Source organism: Eschrichtius robustus, chromosome 2 (genome assembly GCF_028021215.1).
Source record: "Eschrichtius robustus isolate mEscRob2 chromosome 2, mEscRob2.pri, whole genome shotgun sequence".
Lineage (NCBI taxonomy): Eukaryota > Metazoa > Chordata > Mammalia > Artiodactyla > Eschrichtiidae > Eschrichtius > Eschrichtius robustus.
In genome coordinates, this window is record NC_090825.1 from 72474912 (window position 1) to 72492331 (window position 17420).

General features: G+C 37.0%; 1 protein-coding gene across 1 annotated transcript in view; it reads left to right on the top strand.

Moving 5' to 3' along the window:
* ADGRV1 (adhesion G protein-coupled receptor V1) overlaps positions 1-17420 on the top strand; it is a 542977-nt gene that overhangs the window by 140723 nt on the left and 384834 nt on the right. Inside the window, exons 52-59 of the mRNA XM_068534844.1 lie at positions 967-1189; positions 1522-1726; positions 6458-6604; positions 9258-9513; positions 10968-11170; positions 12489-12665; positions 13035-13217; positions 15688-15867. Of these exons, the coding sequence (XP_068390945.1) occupies positions 967-1189; positions 1522-1726; positions 6458-6604; positions 9258-9513; positions 10968-11170; positions 12489-12665; positions 13035-13217; positions 15688-15867 (1574 nt within the window). The remainder of the gene's footprint in view (positions 1-966; positions 1190-1521; positions 1727-6457; positions 6605-9257; positions 9514-10967; positions 11171-12488; positions 12666-13034; positions 13218-15687; positions 15868-17420) is intronic.

The following is a 17420-nucleotide window of genomic DNA, read 5'->3' on the forward strand; positions in this document are numbered from 1 at the left end:
TGTCCCATATCTCTTCCCTCTTGCATCTCCCTCCCTCCCACCCTCCCTATCCCACCCTTCTAGGTGGTCACAAAGCACCGAGCTGATCTCCCTGTGCTATGCGGTTGCTTCCCACTAGCTATCTATTTTACATTTGGTAGTGTATATATGTCTATGCCACTCTCTCGCATTAAGCTTTTTAATTAAGATTTTTTGTATTTAGACTGTGTCGATTATGAATTCATATGAATGGTGACTGGAAAGGAAAATATAAAAATGAAACATTTAGTGGTGGGATTATGAGTCTTTTTCACTTTAAAAATATCCTACTGGGCTTCCCTGGTGGCGCAGTGGTTGAGAATCTGCCTGCCAATGCAGGGGACACGGGTTCGAGCCCTGGTCTGGGAAGATCCCACATGCCGCGGAGCAGCTAGGCCCGTGAGCCACAACCACTGAGCCTGCGCATCTGGAGCCTGTGCTCCACAACAAGAGAGGCCGCCACAGTGAGAGGCCCATGCACCGCGATGAAGAGTGGCCCCCGCTCGCCGCAACTAGAGAAAGCCCTCACACAGATACGAAGACCCAACACAGCCAAAAATAAATAAATAAATAAATAAATAAAATTAAGAAGAATGCAGCCTATCAGCCAAAAGCTGTTAAAAAAAAATATCCTACCATGCTATCCAATAAATAAATATTAAGATGAATACAGAAGAGTTCAAAATGCATTTGGATTTTATCATCCAGTGATTTTTTTTTTTTTTTTTATTAAGTGGATTGTGGGTACACTGTCAGGCTGACTTGCACCTTCCACAGTATTTAAAAATTATTATTTATATCTAGTTATTTCAGAAATTGAATCATATTTAGTTACTGCAGCAATCACAATGGAACTTTGAGAGGTGGGAGAGGGAGGGTTTTGCGGGGGGGAGCTGGTGAGGTGACATTCACTTTTCATTCTTGCTGCCTTTTCTCTCCTTCCTCTAGTCCACATACTTCTTGTTGGCCAAGCTGTGTCTGCTCTTTACTGCTGGAATTCAGAGCTGAATCAATTCTCTTTTATTCTGGAAGCACCATCTGCTCATGATGCAGCCTCTGTTACAGTGAAGTCCCTTAATGCAAGCAGGCATTTAATTGCTCTTGTGGGAGCCTTCCACTCACACACATATGAACTGGCCTATGTCTCGAGCCAGTCTGACTTCATTCCTAGGTAGGTTCAACATTTTATGCTGAATGTCTTTGTCTCACCATAATTTTATATGGTACCTACCTTCTAAGTCTTTATCTAGTGATGGAAGAATATACAAAATATAAGAGCTATGAATAAGCCAGAAGTTTGGTTATTATCCATATTTCTAATACCTATTCTACCAAGTTAATTAGTCGTATATGAACATTTTGGATTAAAATTTTACTTATGAAATGTGATTTCTGCAAACTTTTAATACTAATCAGTATTATGAGAATTTTATGATTAATCTACCATTTATATGTCTTTAATTTGTTGTAGTTGACTTATTTTATATATACTTCTTATGCTAGTTCAGGTGAATTGATATTTGAGCCTGGAGACAAAGAAGCTATAATAGCGGTAAATATCCTTGATGATACAGTTCCAGAGGAAGATGAATACTTCAGAGTTCAGCTTAAAAATCCCAAAGGAGGAGCAGAGATTGGTATTAATGGTTATGTAAAAATAACTATTCTGTCTAATGATGATGCCTATGGAGTTTTTGGATTTGCTCAGGTAAAAATCCCACACTTAGACGTCAAATGATTTATTCATTGTATTTATTTGTTAGTTTCTATCAGCACTCAGTGAGTCATACTTTGAGTGTCTTAAGCCTCTCTTCTTTTCCTTTCCCTGCTTCATCCCCAACTCTGCATTATAAGGTGAATTCTACTGATGATTGAAATTTACAGACTTGCACAATGGACCCTTGAGTCAACTTGTCTTAACGTTTTTTTTGTTACTGATTCCTTTCCTAAGATTGAATTTGAAATGTTACCAGTTGGCCTTGGTCCAGGAGTTTGGCTCTGCTCTTACCCTTGTTTCCAGAGGGTAACGGTGAAGCAGATTCCAAATACACACTATACACTGTGTCTTGTCACACACGTCACCTACAAATACATTACTGTCCTTTTACGCCTTTGTTACTTCTGTGTATTAAGAGAAAGAGAGAGAAAGATGTTTGTAACTGTATGTGCATTGTACACATGGAGATGCTTTCTCCTGAGGAAAGAGAGCTATCCAGTTATTCCAGTTTGACTTCCATACCCAGACTTCATATTCCTTTACCAATGAGCAAAAGGACAACCTTCATATTGCATCATTTAGTCCTATTTGCAAAATGTATCACGATTTCTTAGTTAGAGTTACAGCTGCAGGTATCTTGTGTTTTTCTCTGAAATATTCTGCAAATAAGGAAAACTGAACTGAAACTGGCTTAAAACACCTAGGGCGTGTCCACAGAGAAGGTGGGCTTGGGGTTGACTGGATACTCTGCTGTGTCACTATGGCTCAGATTCTTTTCATCTGTCTATTTTGCCAGCAGAAAGCTAACCTTTCGTTTTGTTGTTTGAAAGCTGATGCTATCATTAGGGCTACTGCTTTCTTGTTCATGTCCATTTGCAGAGAGAGAGATGCTTTATGTGGCTCTCTGTGTAAGGAAGAAGTTTCCCAAAAGCCTCTTCTTATGTCTCATTGGCCGGAACTGGGTAACAAGCCCACTTACTCAGTCATTTATTCATTCATGTAGCAGGTATTTAATAAACACCTTCCATGTACCAGATGCTGTTTCAGATACTAGAGATATGTTAGAAAATAAAACAGTAAAAATCTCCGTCTTCCTGGTCCTTAAATTCTAGAGAGGACAAGGGGAGACAGACAATAAGCGAAGACAAAAGAAACATCTGTACCATAGCTGATGTTAATAAGTGCCATGGAGAAACATTAGACAGGGAAGGCAGATGGGGAGTGAGGGAGGAGGTGGAGGTTGTGTGCTGGGAAATCAAAACAATCAGGAGGGCTGCGCTGAGCAAATGACATAGGGCAAAGGCCTGGAGGAGATGAGGGAGGGAGTTCTGTGCATATCTTGGGGGAGAACATTCACGGCAGGGGCACCCATCAGCAAGGGCAGAGGCCCGAACGTGAAGCCTTGCTCCTCTGGTGCAGCGAGAAGGCCACTGTGGCTGAAGCCAGTTACGAGGGGAGATGAAGGACCAGGGCCCCATGTCGGGGTCCCCACCAGCACCCACAGTTGCAGTGACTTGCTAGGACGACTCACAGGATCAGCATTTAGTCTTTCTCATGTCTCTGATTTATTGGAGTGAAAGGTTACAAAGCAAAATCAGCCAAGGGAAAAGGCTCATGGGTGAACTCCAGAGGAAACCAGGTGTCTTCTCTCCCAGTGGAGTCACACAGGACACACATCAATTCCCCCAGCGTCAAGTTGAGTTGTGATAACGTCTGTGGGTGTTGCTGACCAGGGAAGCTTATTAGAGACTCAGCGCTCAAGGTTTTAACTGGGGGCTGATCACATAGGCACCCTGTACCTGGCATAGAACAAAATTCCAGAGTCCCAGAAGGAAAAGGAGTGTTCAGTATCAACCACATTGTGTGTACAAACAGTTCAGGCACAAGAAGCTGGTTATCAGTTCTGTGGATGGTGAGAACCCTCCCGATATCCAGGTTCCCAGACGTCAGCCAAGAAGGAACCCCGTAGACCTTTTGAAGGATAGCGGTCAGGCCTGCTACCTTAACTCTTTACTGCACGAGCCCCTTAGTGTTTTCATGAATTTGGCCTGTGAGGGAAACAGGGAGCTTTTGGAGGACTGGGGTAAAAGAGAAATTTGATCCAACTTGCACTTTTAAAGGACATTCTGTTCATAGAATTGAGACTAGATTGTAAGTGGGCAAGGACAGAAATAGACTAGGAGACTATTGCAGTAATTCAGCAGCAAATGATAGAGCTATGGGGAGCAGGAATGTGCCTTTCACCAAGACACAACCACTGTAAGAGGAGCAGTTTGGGGGGATAAGACTGGACTTACTAATACCCTGAGTCAATTCCTTGCAAGGATCGTAGGGTCATCCTGTTACCTGCTCTGTCCCATCTCTGGAGCCAAAGGCAGGTCAGCTTCCTCTGAGGCACCTCTGCCCAACAGAAATATAATATGAGGCCCTGGGTAATTCTGAGTTTTCTAGAAGCCCCATTAAAAAAGTAAAAAGAAACAGGTGAAGTCAGTTTTCATGTTATATTTCATTTAACCCAATATATTTGAAATATTATTGTTTCAACATGTAATCAACGTAAAATTACTTATGAAATATTTCACATCCTTTTTTTCCCATATTTTGTCTTCAAATCCAGTATGCATTTTTACACTTAAAGACTAGACACATTTCAAGTGCTCAGTAGCCACATGTGGCCAGGAGCTGCTGTGTAGGACAGAGTAGCTCTAAGATGTGAGCTGCGCGGGTAGGTTTAGAAAGAAAGAAGACAACTTCTCTCCCCACCAGGTATTCACATGACTTGTTTCCTCACTTTGTTTCCTCTCTGCTGAAATGCCATCTTACAGAAAGGCCTTTTCTTGCTGATAATTGTGACTCCCATCATCATTCTTCATTACACCTTAATCTTCCTTATGGCACTTACAATGGCCTGATTTGTCTATTGCCAGTTTCTTTTTACTAGAATTAAAGAGTATGAGAGCTGGCATACTGCTTTCCTCGCAGCTTTCCCTGAACCAGGCAAGTGCCTGGCACACTGTAGGTGCTTCCTGTGACCCTGTCATTATGCAGGGGAGGAAACAGAAGACTCACGGGGCCTTCTCAGGATCTCAGACAACTATGGAGGGCAGAGCTGGGGCTCCTGGGGCAGAACCCAAATGCTGTGCAGCTCAGCCTCATCTTCTCACCAGAAGCTGTGCTGCAGATGGGGAGTACATTCTGTTCCTCAGCTGTTTAAGCACAGATCGTGCTTTATGAAGCCTGTTTCACAACAGTTCTAGAGACACGAAGTCACCGTGGTCTGATCCTTGCCAATAGATAGTATCCTAGGTTTCTTCAATCCACTTAGGAAAATTCCTCAATACAGGCCTCTCGTGTCTGGACAGCCTGGTTCCAAGATGAGACTTAGTAGATGTTGAGAATTTCTTGAATATTTTCTGGCTGTATTAATCCTCATTTTACTAATCCTTGTTAACAGATGGCATGAAGCCTGAGAGAGGCTTCTCTTTTTAAAAAGCATTTTCTTTTTTTTTTTTTAAAAGGCATTGTCTTTTGTGAACAAATTATATGCATATTTTAAAATCAAAGCATTTTCTGTTGGAATGTGTGATTGCCTTGAGCAAGATTTTACTACTATGTAACATCTGTAACAATGTGTTCAAATGCTGTGTAAAACACTATAGGATTGGATATCTACTCAAATTAGCATTCTAACTGGAAGCTTACATAAGCTTAAATGAAATTTCTTTATTTCATTTAAGAAATTAATGGGGGAGTCTTTTTTTAGATTAAGTAAAAGTAAATAAAAAGACGAGAAAAATCTTACTGGAAAGATTTTTAAAAATCTTTGTACTCTGTGTTCTTGCTGTATTGCCTATGGAGAAACAAAGGTTATTGTAAAAAGGGATTTTTTGGAGTATTAATTTTGAGGAAGCGTTCATTAAATGGCTGGCAAGAGAAGTTGCAGGCCTTGGGCAAAGAATGTTATAGTCACACAGAGGCAGAAATCAGTTTGGAACAAAGGAAAGAGGCTCAGAAGTATAGGTGAGAAGAAGAAGAGAGTAAGAGATTCTTACATGAGGGAAAAGGATCGTTCTGGCAGGAAAAACAGTGGTAAAGACCATGAGCTAAGAATGAAACATCATCCATGGACACTTCACAGCCTATAGAAACGTTTCAGAGGATATGAATTTAAGGATAAGAGACTTTTGTAAATGATCAGAAAGAGCTCACTGCTTCTCATGATGTCATTACATTTGGATGGGTCCTTGGGGACCACGTAGGCCAAACAATTATTTTACAAGCGGGAAACAAAGACCTAGAGGGATTGCCAGAGCTTAACATAGGGGAGGAAGAAGATTTCTCTGTTCTCCTGACTCTCTCTATGACACTTCTGTTGTATAAGCTATTTACATGCTATGTATACTCCTTTTAAAAATGTGTATGCTTTCTGAGTATAAAAATAATCTGTTTATTGAAGAAAATTTGAAAAATATAGAACCTGGAAAAAAATCCTATCAAAATTAACCTTTTCATTTACTTTAACTTAGTCTTTTACTTATTCAGACATGCACGTTTTAAAGTAAAATCATGGTCATCCTATATTACTGTTTTTTAAATATTGTTTTTTACATAATATATCATGTTGCTTAGTACTGTGAAGTTTGTAAATGCATAATAGCATGACCTAAAAGTCTGCTTAGATAATTTCAAATAACCCCTTATGACTTCCTGTGTATTTTTCAGAATTCATTATATAAACAGGTGGAGGAAATGGAGCAAGATAGCCTAGTAACCTTGAACGTTGAACGCTTAAAAGGAACATATGGTCGTATAACTGTAGCGTGGGAAGCTGACAGAAGTATTAGTGATATATTTCCTACCTCAGGAGTGGTATGTAATTTACAAAATTATAGGAGAGTCACTTTTAAATTATGGTTACTATTGATGCATGAGACCAAAACCCTGTCTTGTGGGTGAAGTGTTTGAGTTTGACCATGTCAGCATTGGATTCCTCCTAATCACCATAGAGAGGGATACAAGTTAAGGTTAGTTTTATTGTTGTGATTTTTCTTTTTTCCCTATAATACCAAAATTGTCTGTAAAAACATCATCCCTTTTGAGATTCAATACACTGGTTGGCCAAATTATGGATGTATTACACTGTCAGAAAGATAAAACTAATCCAGCTGGGGCTGGAAATGTGGTTTCGAGATTTGGGTAGAATAGAAGCAGTAAATAGGGAACAAGTCCAGTGAAATAACCGGAAGTATGGAAAAGTAGACCAGAGTTGCTGAGTGATGTAGGTTGAGTTTCCTATAAATAGACTCTGAGATTGAGAGTTGTGGGCCAAAAGTTCATTGGGAAGAGCACGTATAAGGAAGTGAGGAAGGCAGTCATGTGCAGAGGGAGAAGTTGATCCACAGGGACAGTTGTCCCTGAGGTTGAGTTTTGGAGCTGAGCTTGTCCTTTGGACTTGTTTCCAGTTGGGGCGAGAGGATATAATGTTGCATCCTGTTTTAGCTGTCCTTGACCTCTGGTCATCTTTTGGTTGAGGCATAACCTGGGGTGAAATAGTTTGCTGCAGCTAAGGACAGTTCCCAGTGAGAAATACAGAAGCTGTTATTCCCAGCAGCTGGGGGATGCGTGCATCAGTCCCACGAAGGGATCTGGACAGAGGATCACATTATCTACTGTTGGAGGGTAGAAGACAATTGTGGCACAGGTTCAAGAATGGACTCAGAATGGGCCAGAGAAGTAAATGACTAACAAAGTGAGAATTCAAGGGGACTTTAGTTCCTAACTGGAAGATGGGTTCCTTGACTTGTCTTGGGTTTCATAGATTAATCTGTATATTTGGCCGAAATGCTTCTCTGAAGAGTGCTTTTAAAAGACCCCTCGTGGAATTGTCTCTAAAAAGGATGGGTGTATATTATGGTTCATCATTTCTTGGTTTCTGTATCATTTGAAAGGTGATTGAAGCTTCAGTGTCTTAAGAATATTATGGCAAATTTTCTTGCAGTGAATATTTACTTTATTCAAGCTACCAAAACTGTAAGTTCTATCTCTCAGGTTCTGTGTGTTCTGAATTGTAATATGTTTCCCCAATTAATATTTCTTATATAAGCATGATTAAAATTATTTCTAATTTAAATACACAATAGTATCTTAGGTGTGGACTGTATTTTTTAAAAATGTATTTATTTATTTTATTTTATTTATTTTTGGCTACATTGGGTCTTTGTTGCTGTGCACGGGCTTTCTCTAGTTGTGGCGAGCAGGGGCTACTCTTCGTTGCAGTGTGCGGGCTTCTCATTGTGGTGGCTTCTCTTGTTGCAGAGCATGGGCTCTTGGCATGAGGGCTTCAGTAGTTGTGGCACACAGGCTCAGTAGTTGTGGCTTGTGTGCTCTAGAGCGCAGGCTCAGTAGTTGTGGCACATGGGCTTAGTTGCTCTGCGGCATGTGGGATCTTCCCAGACCAGGGCTCGAACCCGTGTCCCCGCATTGGCAGGCAGATTCTTAACCACTGCGCCCCCAGGGAAGCCCTGGACTGTATTTTGGAAGAGAATTATCTTATCCAAAGGTCAGTAAGTTCTGTAAAGGGCCAGATAGTAAATATTTTAGACGTTGAGGGCTATATGTTCTCTTTCCCAGCTATCAGCTTTGCCCTTGTAGCACAAGGGAAGCAATAGACAGTATGTTATCAAATGACCTTTTCTGTTTTCCAATAGAACTTAATTTATAAAAAATGGATCTGACCAAAGGGCAGTAGTTTTCTGACTCCTGATTTTATTAATAAAGCTCTTGAGTTTACATCCTGAAGTGCCTTCTCTAGGTAGAGAGATGAGTGTCAGCAAAATAGGCCTGTAATGCTAGTTTGAATTGTTGTAAATAGTTTATATCCCTATTACTACAGAATAAAGTCTGAGATGGGGAAAAAAGGGAAATGACATTCAAGAAGCAGACAGAAGCCCTATCAGAAAGGACTTCAGATGCTTTTAGCAAATTTAGGTTTGACTCTTCAGACAGTGGAGACACAGGAGGAGAGAGAGACTCTGATTTGTATCTCTGCCTATCTTTCTCTCTCTAATTCTATTTTGATTGATTCATTGTTAAATAATACATCTATTCAGAGTTTAGGTGAGGGAAGTAGCACTCCTAGCAAAAGTTCTGTAGAGAAAAATGTTTAAACTATATGCCACCTGCTTTTATGTTTTTAGATTTTTATATATGGTATCCAGGACTTAAATTTCCAGAAAGAGTATGTACTCAATATTTTATTAAGAAGGTAGGTTTCAGGATAGGACAGTTTGGCTACATGTTTTATTAGCTAAGTTTTAGCAGTGGTTTACTTTTTCTTTTTCCTAACAATCTTCTACTTCTCATGTGAAAGGCATTTGATGGATTTGTAGGATCATATTATGTTGCTTAAATACCTCATTATTTAAGATATGGTCGATATTAAAAGATAATCTAACCTTTTGATATTCTTACTGTACAGTGATAAGTAGAATATAAATAAAATCTTCTTTCTTTAAAATTTTAGATTTCATTTTCTGAAGGCCAGGCACTGTCTACAATTACTCTGACTGTTCTTGCTGATGACCTACCAGAGTTGTCAGAGATTGTGATTGTAACACTCATCCGTATTATCACAGAAGGGGTTGAGGACCCATCAAAAGGTGCTACTATTGATCAGAAAAGAAACAAGTCTGTGATAACCACTCTGCCCAATGACTCGCCCTATGGCTTGGTGGGCTGGCATGCTGAGTCTCTCTTCGTTAGAGTAGCAGAGCCTAAAGGTAAATCCTGTTAAATATTTTTCAGGTTCTAGTAAGTTTTATTGGATGACTTAATTCTAATATTTACTAGGGATGTAAGTTTCTTTTTACATGATATTTTCAGTTTGACAGGTCATACTCAATCCTTTTTTACTTTTTGTTTGTCTTTATTAAATTTTCTGATCATGTCATTACACAGTGATATGGCTATATGAAATACTTTTACTTTTTGAGACATTACTGTCATAATAGAAATAATAATATTTTAGTAAATCATTGTAGTAGAAGTGTTTGGTTATTTTACTTTCTCTTTTTCATTTTTGATATATCTGTTCTCTTTCCCCACTCAGATTTCTCCGCTATAGATTTTCAATAATTATAGAAAACAATGAGCAGCACAGAGAAATGCATGTGGTACTCGAGGTGTTAATTATTAAACCCAAAGCAGTAATTAGAATAATATTTTTTCTGTGAAGCGTAAGTGATCAGTGCCTCTTTTCCTGTTTCCTTTGAGCTTAGTGTTGACATCTTTGTCTAAATGACTATTCTTATCAGCTGTAGAATAAATAGATTTTTATAGATAAAGGTCATTTGACTTATTTGAATAAAAGGTTATATATAATATATATGTATTAAGAATATGTAAAGGTTCTAAAATTTTCAGATAGGAACATGGACATCTTTCAAGGACCTTTTATTTAAATAGTTGATGGAAAAAAATGACGTGTAATTATGTATCTAGGTCTTTATATATCTGTATATATCAGAATAGAAAGAGCAATCTTAAAATAAAATGATCTGTTCATTTATCCATTCAACAATCATTTTTGAAGCACCTAGTAAGTACCAGAAATTGTGCTATGTGTTCTGGAAACAAAGACACGGTATTTGGTCATTAGAAATTCACAGACTGGCAGGGAAATTGACAAGCATTTTTTTCATTTATATAGCAAATTAAATTTTAAAAATCTAAGAAATGAAATAAAAAATACGTGCTGGGAAATACTTTGAACTTTGTGATAGCCACCTTTACTGTAAGAACGAAATTGCTCTTCTTCTAATGATTAGTTATTAAATGATGACTCTGTGTGCTTAATTTTTCATTTTCAAAGAATCTTCCTAGCATTTGTAATTAGCCCCTCTGCTCAACCAGCAGGTATGCACTTTCCTAAGATTTTCAGCAGTTTCTGTTAAAGTGCATGACATGTGCAACATAGGAGAGTGAATTAGAGTACCAGAAGTGAGGGTTTAGAACTGGGATATAATGCTAACAGCGTGTGGTGATTCTCAGCACAACTTTGGAGACAAGGTGGATAAAACACTAAATACTCCTTGGGAGTATACATTGTCTTTGTTTTACCTCTCTTTTTTACCTGTCTGAAAGGGGTAGTGCAGAACATTCTATCCTAAGTGCTTGGAGTAACATCAATAGCAAATAAAAAAGCTTACTTACTTAAGGCATGTCTGTCTCACAGAGAACATCACCACTCTTCAGTTACAAATTGTTCGAAATAAAGGACTACTTGGAGACATAGCCATTCAGTTGGTAGCTAAACCCAATTTCTTACTGCATGTCAGTAATCAAGCCACTGAGAATGAAGATTATGTGCTACAAGAAACAATGATAATAATGAAAGAAAACATAAAAGAAACTTATGTCAAAGTTGCCATTTTGCCGGTGAGTCTAAGGCTGCAATGAATGTGATGTAAAATAAAGGAAAATACTCTTCAGTAAGTCTAAGGCTGCAATGAATGTGATGTAAAATAAAGGAAAATACTCTTGAAGATAAAAATGTGATGCTCTTAAAGGTAAAATCTTTAAAAAGGTTGCTTTTTAAATATAAAGATACAAGTACTCTAATGCTCCCACCCACCCTAATATTTAATAATGAATGACTATTTGATAACTGAAAGATAAAATAACAAGTGTATTAATTGTTTATATTTATTTTTGAACTGGAATATTGTTTGAATGAACTTTGAAGCATTGAATCTGGATTGATTATGTGTCTGGTTGGATCCTCTATTCTGTTGCTTTGTTAGTTGTTTTCAACTAATGATTGAATGAATAAAATACCCAAGTCAATATGGTTATTTTTATTATTGGTTTTATAGGACGATGTTTTCATTCCATGATACAATCACTTGAATTAAGATTAGTCTTCAGATGGGGTTTAGATCTGGATTTAGTGCTCTCGCTCTCTTTCTCTCCTTTGTCTAAAGAGAATGTGTATATACGTCTGTAGTGATGCCCAAGAAACTGAAATTTGTTAATAGTATTATCACTAATATATAATTAAATATTGTATTTATATATTATAGTCCTACATATAATATTAATTATTATCATATCCTATTAAATGAATATAATATTGTATAATAATATTAGTGTTATTAATAGTGGTAATAGTGGTATTAGTGGTATTAGGTAATAGTGGCTTCTGGAGAGGACATTCTGGAAAGATGTAAGGGATGGGGCAGAGCGGAGGTTTCCTTTCCTTTTCACTAGGTATTCTTTCTATCTTTTGAAATTTTTTATTACCTATTGAAAAATAAGGTAACAATTTTTAAAAAGTTAATTAAAATATAAGATTATAATTAGATTTACAAGTCCAGAGCTTTCACTTTTTAAGATGTATGTAGCATTTACCAGTTTCTCCTAAACTGAGGGGATGTTATATATGTAAAACATATTCAGTAGGATGGGGTCAAAATTGTAGGATAGATACTTTTAAAAAATTATTTTACTTGCTCATGAGTATGTGGCTTCCATTGAAACACCACCGATAAGCTTGAATATCCCCTAAGATTCTGAAGTTGTCAGTGAGGATGTACTAAAATATAAAAAGGAATCTTTTTTTATATGTGTGGTAGAGCTGCCCATGCCTGTGGACAGTCATTCTTTACTGAAAAATATTGTCTTTCCAATGCAAATTCAATATATTTAAAAAAATAAAACACCGTCTCTCTCCCCTCCCCCTGTTCCTTACCCCCAGGATGATGCCGCCGAGCTGGAGGAAGGGTTTATTGTCAACATCACTGAGGTGTACCTGGTGAACTCTCACTTCTCTGCAGGACAGCCAAGTGTGCGGAGGCCTGGGATGGAAATAGTTGAGATAATGATTGAAGAAAATGATGATCCCAGAGGAATTTTTAAGTTTCATGTTACCAGAGTGAGAGGAACTTTCACATATTTATAGTAATAACAAAAGCTTGTACCCGCTGATTTGGCCAGTGTCATTTATTTTCTGAAAAATAATTGACTTTTCTTGTAGGTATTAATAAATACCCGTCTTAAAGTTTTTCTTATAGACTAATTCTTAGTTCTCTTTGAGCTAGAACAAAGGATTAAGCAAGTTTATTTACATTACATTTAAATGTAAGAGTTCTGAAGACCGAATATGCATACTTATAGTCAACTATTGATTTCTACTTTGAAGAGTGAAGTATAAGAACTAGTAGTAGAAATAATAAATTTAGAAAGTGATGACTTATATGAGTTACTTTTGTCTTGCATTTTAACTTATATTCTTTATTTAAAGGATGTTGGCGGAGTTATTACTGCCTATGAGGTACCTCCACCCCTGAACATTCTTCAAGTTCCTGTAATCCGGCTGGCTGGAAGCTTTGGGGCAGTAACTGTTTATTGGAAAGCAACACTGGACAGTGCTGGCCTGGAAGACTTTAAGCCATCTCACGGGATTCTTGAATTTGCAGATAGACAAGTATGCTAGTTATGGACATATTAACATTTTTTGGTTGTACTTGAAACATTTTATAGGCATCCACCAAATGAATGTGTAGTAGTGATTGCTGAATGTATTAAATTCTAAATTTCCATGTCAAGCCAACAGAGATATCATTAGTTAATGTATAATTTTTTAATGGACAGGGGAAGAGAATATAAATAGGCAAGAATCTTACCCTCTCTGAAATTCCCCACCTTACTCTATTTTAAATAGAAGTTATAAAATGATAATAACTGGCTTGGAAGTGCCTAAGAATGTATAAAATACTGCCTGATGAACTAGACTATTCCTATGAACTTCAGGTTCTTTTATTCTATTTATTTCTTAATGATTATAAATATAAAATTTTTTTAGGATTTGCAGTAAAAGTGTATGCATTTATTACTAAAGACATTTATTATTATGTACATTTATTATTACCCAAAGATTTTTTTTTACAATTAAAAAACACTAAAATGATAGAAAAGGAACAAAGTAGTTAAAACTGGAAAAAATTGAAAAACAGTATTCTAGATTTGGGCCAACCAATCTTAAAAATTATAAAATATTCCTTAAAAATTGTAAGCTTGTGAACTGGGCATTTTGCAATATGTAAGAATAAGGTGTTTTGATAAATTTTTAAATCAGTAAGTGGAAAAAGCATGTGAACAACCATGAAAATGTTAGTAACTTCAAATAGCAGTATCTATTTACATGCAGTCTGATTTTGCCTGCACAGATTTGCACAGTGGGCATCAACTTATTAGTTGCCGTTAGGGGAATAGTAATTACTGCTAAAAGATAAGCATACAGATCTAGATTTTCCTACACATATGGGCTATTGTTAATATTTGAAATCATGAGATTTTAACAAATTTAAGACTTTAAAACATTTCCTACTAAAAGGAGGGGAAATGCAGATTTTCGTGTTAAAAGTAGAAACAAATAAATTGATTTTTCATTGAAGTAACCTTCCAACTTTATATTATCAGGACTTTATTCTTTTCATGAAGTTAAAGTCCCATCACTTAGCAGCACCCTTAGGATCATCATTATTCTTAAATTTAGCATCCTGTAGGGAAAGTATTCTGTGTTCTACAGTACTGATTTGAGGTGCATTTTGACAAGCTTATATTTTAGCATTTGATTTTGTTCAGGTTTCTCTTTCTCTGAATGTGACGTCCAGATTTCTCACTTTTCTCTGTTACTATATTAAAGGTGGATTTAGGTAGGAAAACTTCATTTTTTGATAAATGTCTGTGTCATTTCCCTTTGGGATACAGAAAAATATTTTAAATATGGACATAGAGCTGGGATATTTTTATGACTAATAGTGAAATCACAAGCTGGACCAAAGTTTTACTCATTTATAAGTTATAGAAACTTTTAACATAGATCCAGACAGATGAATGAACTCCTGATCACAAAGTTCTAAAAACATGAAATTTGGGTTTTCTTCCTGCCTGTCTTTTTCCCTACATTACAAGAACAGTAATTTGAAACCGAAGGGATTTATTCTAGTTACAGAAGACAGTAATAATTTATATGGTACCATTTTATATCAGGTCGTATTAATGCTAAGTATACTAAAATTTATGTTTGTGCAATGGTTATTGGAGCCTGCATGACATTTTAAATATTTTTCTTCAAGAATAAGCCTTCAGGGCTTCCCTGGTGGCGCAGTGGTTGAGAATCTGCCTGCCAATGCAGGGCACACGGGTTCGAGCCCTGGTCTGGGAAGATCCCACATGTCGCGGAGCAACTAGGCCCGTGAGCCACAACTACTGAGCCGGTGCGTCTGGAGCTCGTGCTCCGCAACAAGGGAGGCCACGACAGTGAGAGGCCCGCGCACTGCGATGAAGAGTGGCCCCCGCTCGCCGCAACTAGAGAAAGCCCACGCACAGAAACGAAGACCCAACACAGCCAAAAATAAATAAATAAATAAAATTTAAAAAAAAAAAAAGAAAGAAACAATTCTTAAAAAAAAAAAAAAGAATAAGCCTTCATTGGTTTTTTGAATCTATAAATTATCCTATATTTTATTACATGTATAATTTCCTTTATCTTGGAAACAATAGACTGAAAAGTTTTGACTTTGAAATACTATAAATATGTGACTTCTTTTTTTTTTAATTTTTAAATTTTTATAGAAAATTTTTGGTCGCACTGCACGGCTTCTGGGATCTTAGTTCCCTGACCAAGGATTGAACCCAGGCCCTCGGCAGTGAGAGTGCAGAGTCCTAACCCCTGGGCTGCCAGGGAATTCCCTGACTTTAAAATAGTATTATGAACACCACAGGCAAAAGTTCCTGCTTTTTTCTTTGGTACTATGTTTCTAAGTTTCAACTAAAAAGTTAAAATGTATGCGATCAAAAATTGCTATTACATTTTACCCTCTCTGCCTCTCTCCCTCCCTTTTTCCTTCTCTCCCTCCCTCTTTTCCTTCTTTCCTTCTTTTCTTTTATAGGTTATTGCAGTGATAGAAATAACCATAATTGATGATGCTGAATTTGAACTCGTGGAGATATTCAATATTTCCTTAATCAGGGTGGCTGGAGGTGGCAGACTTGGAGAAGATGTTGTGGTAACTGTTGTTATTCCACAGAATGATTCTCCATTTGGAGTGTTTGGATTTGAAGAAAAGACTGTAAGTGAAATGTATCAGGAAAGGGGGTGCCTTCCCCTAGGCTAATTTTTCGTGTAATTTATAGTAGAAAGGTCTTTTTCTTTTTTTTAAAAAAACTCTGCATTAGTCTTTACTTGCAGTTCTTTTCTCAAGACTCTTTTGAGTTGGCTGTTGAATTAGGGGCCAATTTGCTAACCTGTGCACACAGTTTGATAGTAGTGAGAGCTCTTAACATCAGGCAGTTACAAAGGGGTGTAATAGACTACGAGGTACTTTTTGTCTATACATGCTGTTCTGTACCGGCTCTGCTACCAGGCTGCCATCCTGGTTACAAGGCAAGATTCTGTCATGCTCCGGTTTTACACCCCAGGAATGGATTTAGCCGAGGAGGGATTTATATTCCCCACCTTTCAGGCCCTCTATCTTGATTTATATTGAACAAAACACTACAGTCACCCCAGCTCCTGTGTTTCTCTGTGTTTCTTCTCTCTCTCCCCTCTTACTTCTCATTGGCTGCCTACTTCTAAGACCTGCAAGAGTGAGCCTAATTATTATTGGTTCAACCCCTGAGAGAGAAAAAGAAGCTTTGGCTAGTACAAAATTATCTTTCTACCTTAACTATACAATGAAGTGTTATAAACTGTATCATAATTATTATGGCATAATGATTATATCATCATCGTTATGACTTTACCTTTCAAAGGAAATTTCAAGATGAAATAATCATACAAATATTTAGATAATTTCGATAGACACAGCAACTTTTCTGGCTCCTTTGTCACCATTCCCTTTATTTAATCACTTATAGGTAATCAGTAATTCACCATAGATCATTTTAAATAATAGCAAATTGTTCTAATGCCTATTGTCTTTACTGTTCAGTGGATGCAAGGCTAGACCTGCAACTTGCCTGTCAGGGCTGGGCTTCCTAGATGCTCCAAAATTTAGATAAACCCTAATAATTGCCTAATTATTTGACCATTGAAATTTCAACTTCATAAGAAAATGGAAACTATAAAAGGAACAGAACCCTTCTACTGCTGTAGCCTATTTGAGACTCTTTTTCTTCCTTGAGAAAGGAATGAGCAGAAATAAGTGTTTGTAAAGAGTGGTAGATTCACAAAAGTTGCTGTGAATGTTTTCTAGGCAACCTAAAAAGTCTGGAAAATACAATATGTATAAAGAAAAGAGTAAAAGTACCCATAATATTATTGCTCTAAGATAGATATCACTAGTATTTTGTCATATTTCCATCCAGGCCTTCTTTGCATATATGCAGAGAAATATTTTAATATATACGAGTATGAAATTTATTTTTAGAAAATGTATTAAATGTACTAAAAATGTATTCTCTATTACCTTCTGAGGTTAGATAAAAGGTTCAGGGTTTAAGTAGTCCAACCTCCAACTGATGAAATGTTATAATCATGTTTTTGCTTTTAACTTTGTCACACTTTTGGACTTAGCCATTGGATGGTATATTTACAGGTTTCTCTCACCTTTTGAGAAAATGAAAGAGTTATGCTACTATTCGTAAATAATTTCTGTTTATTCATTCTATCTTAACTACTGTC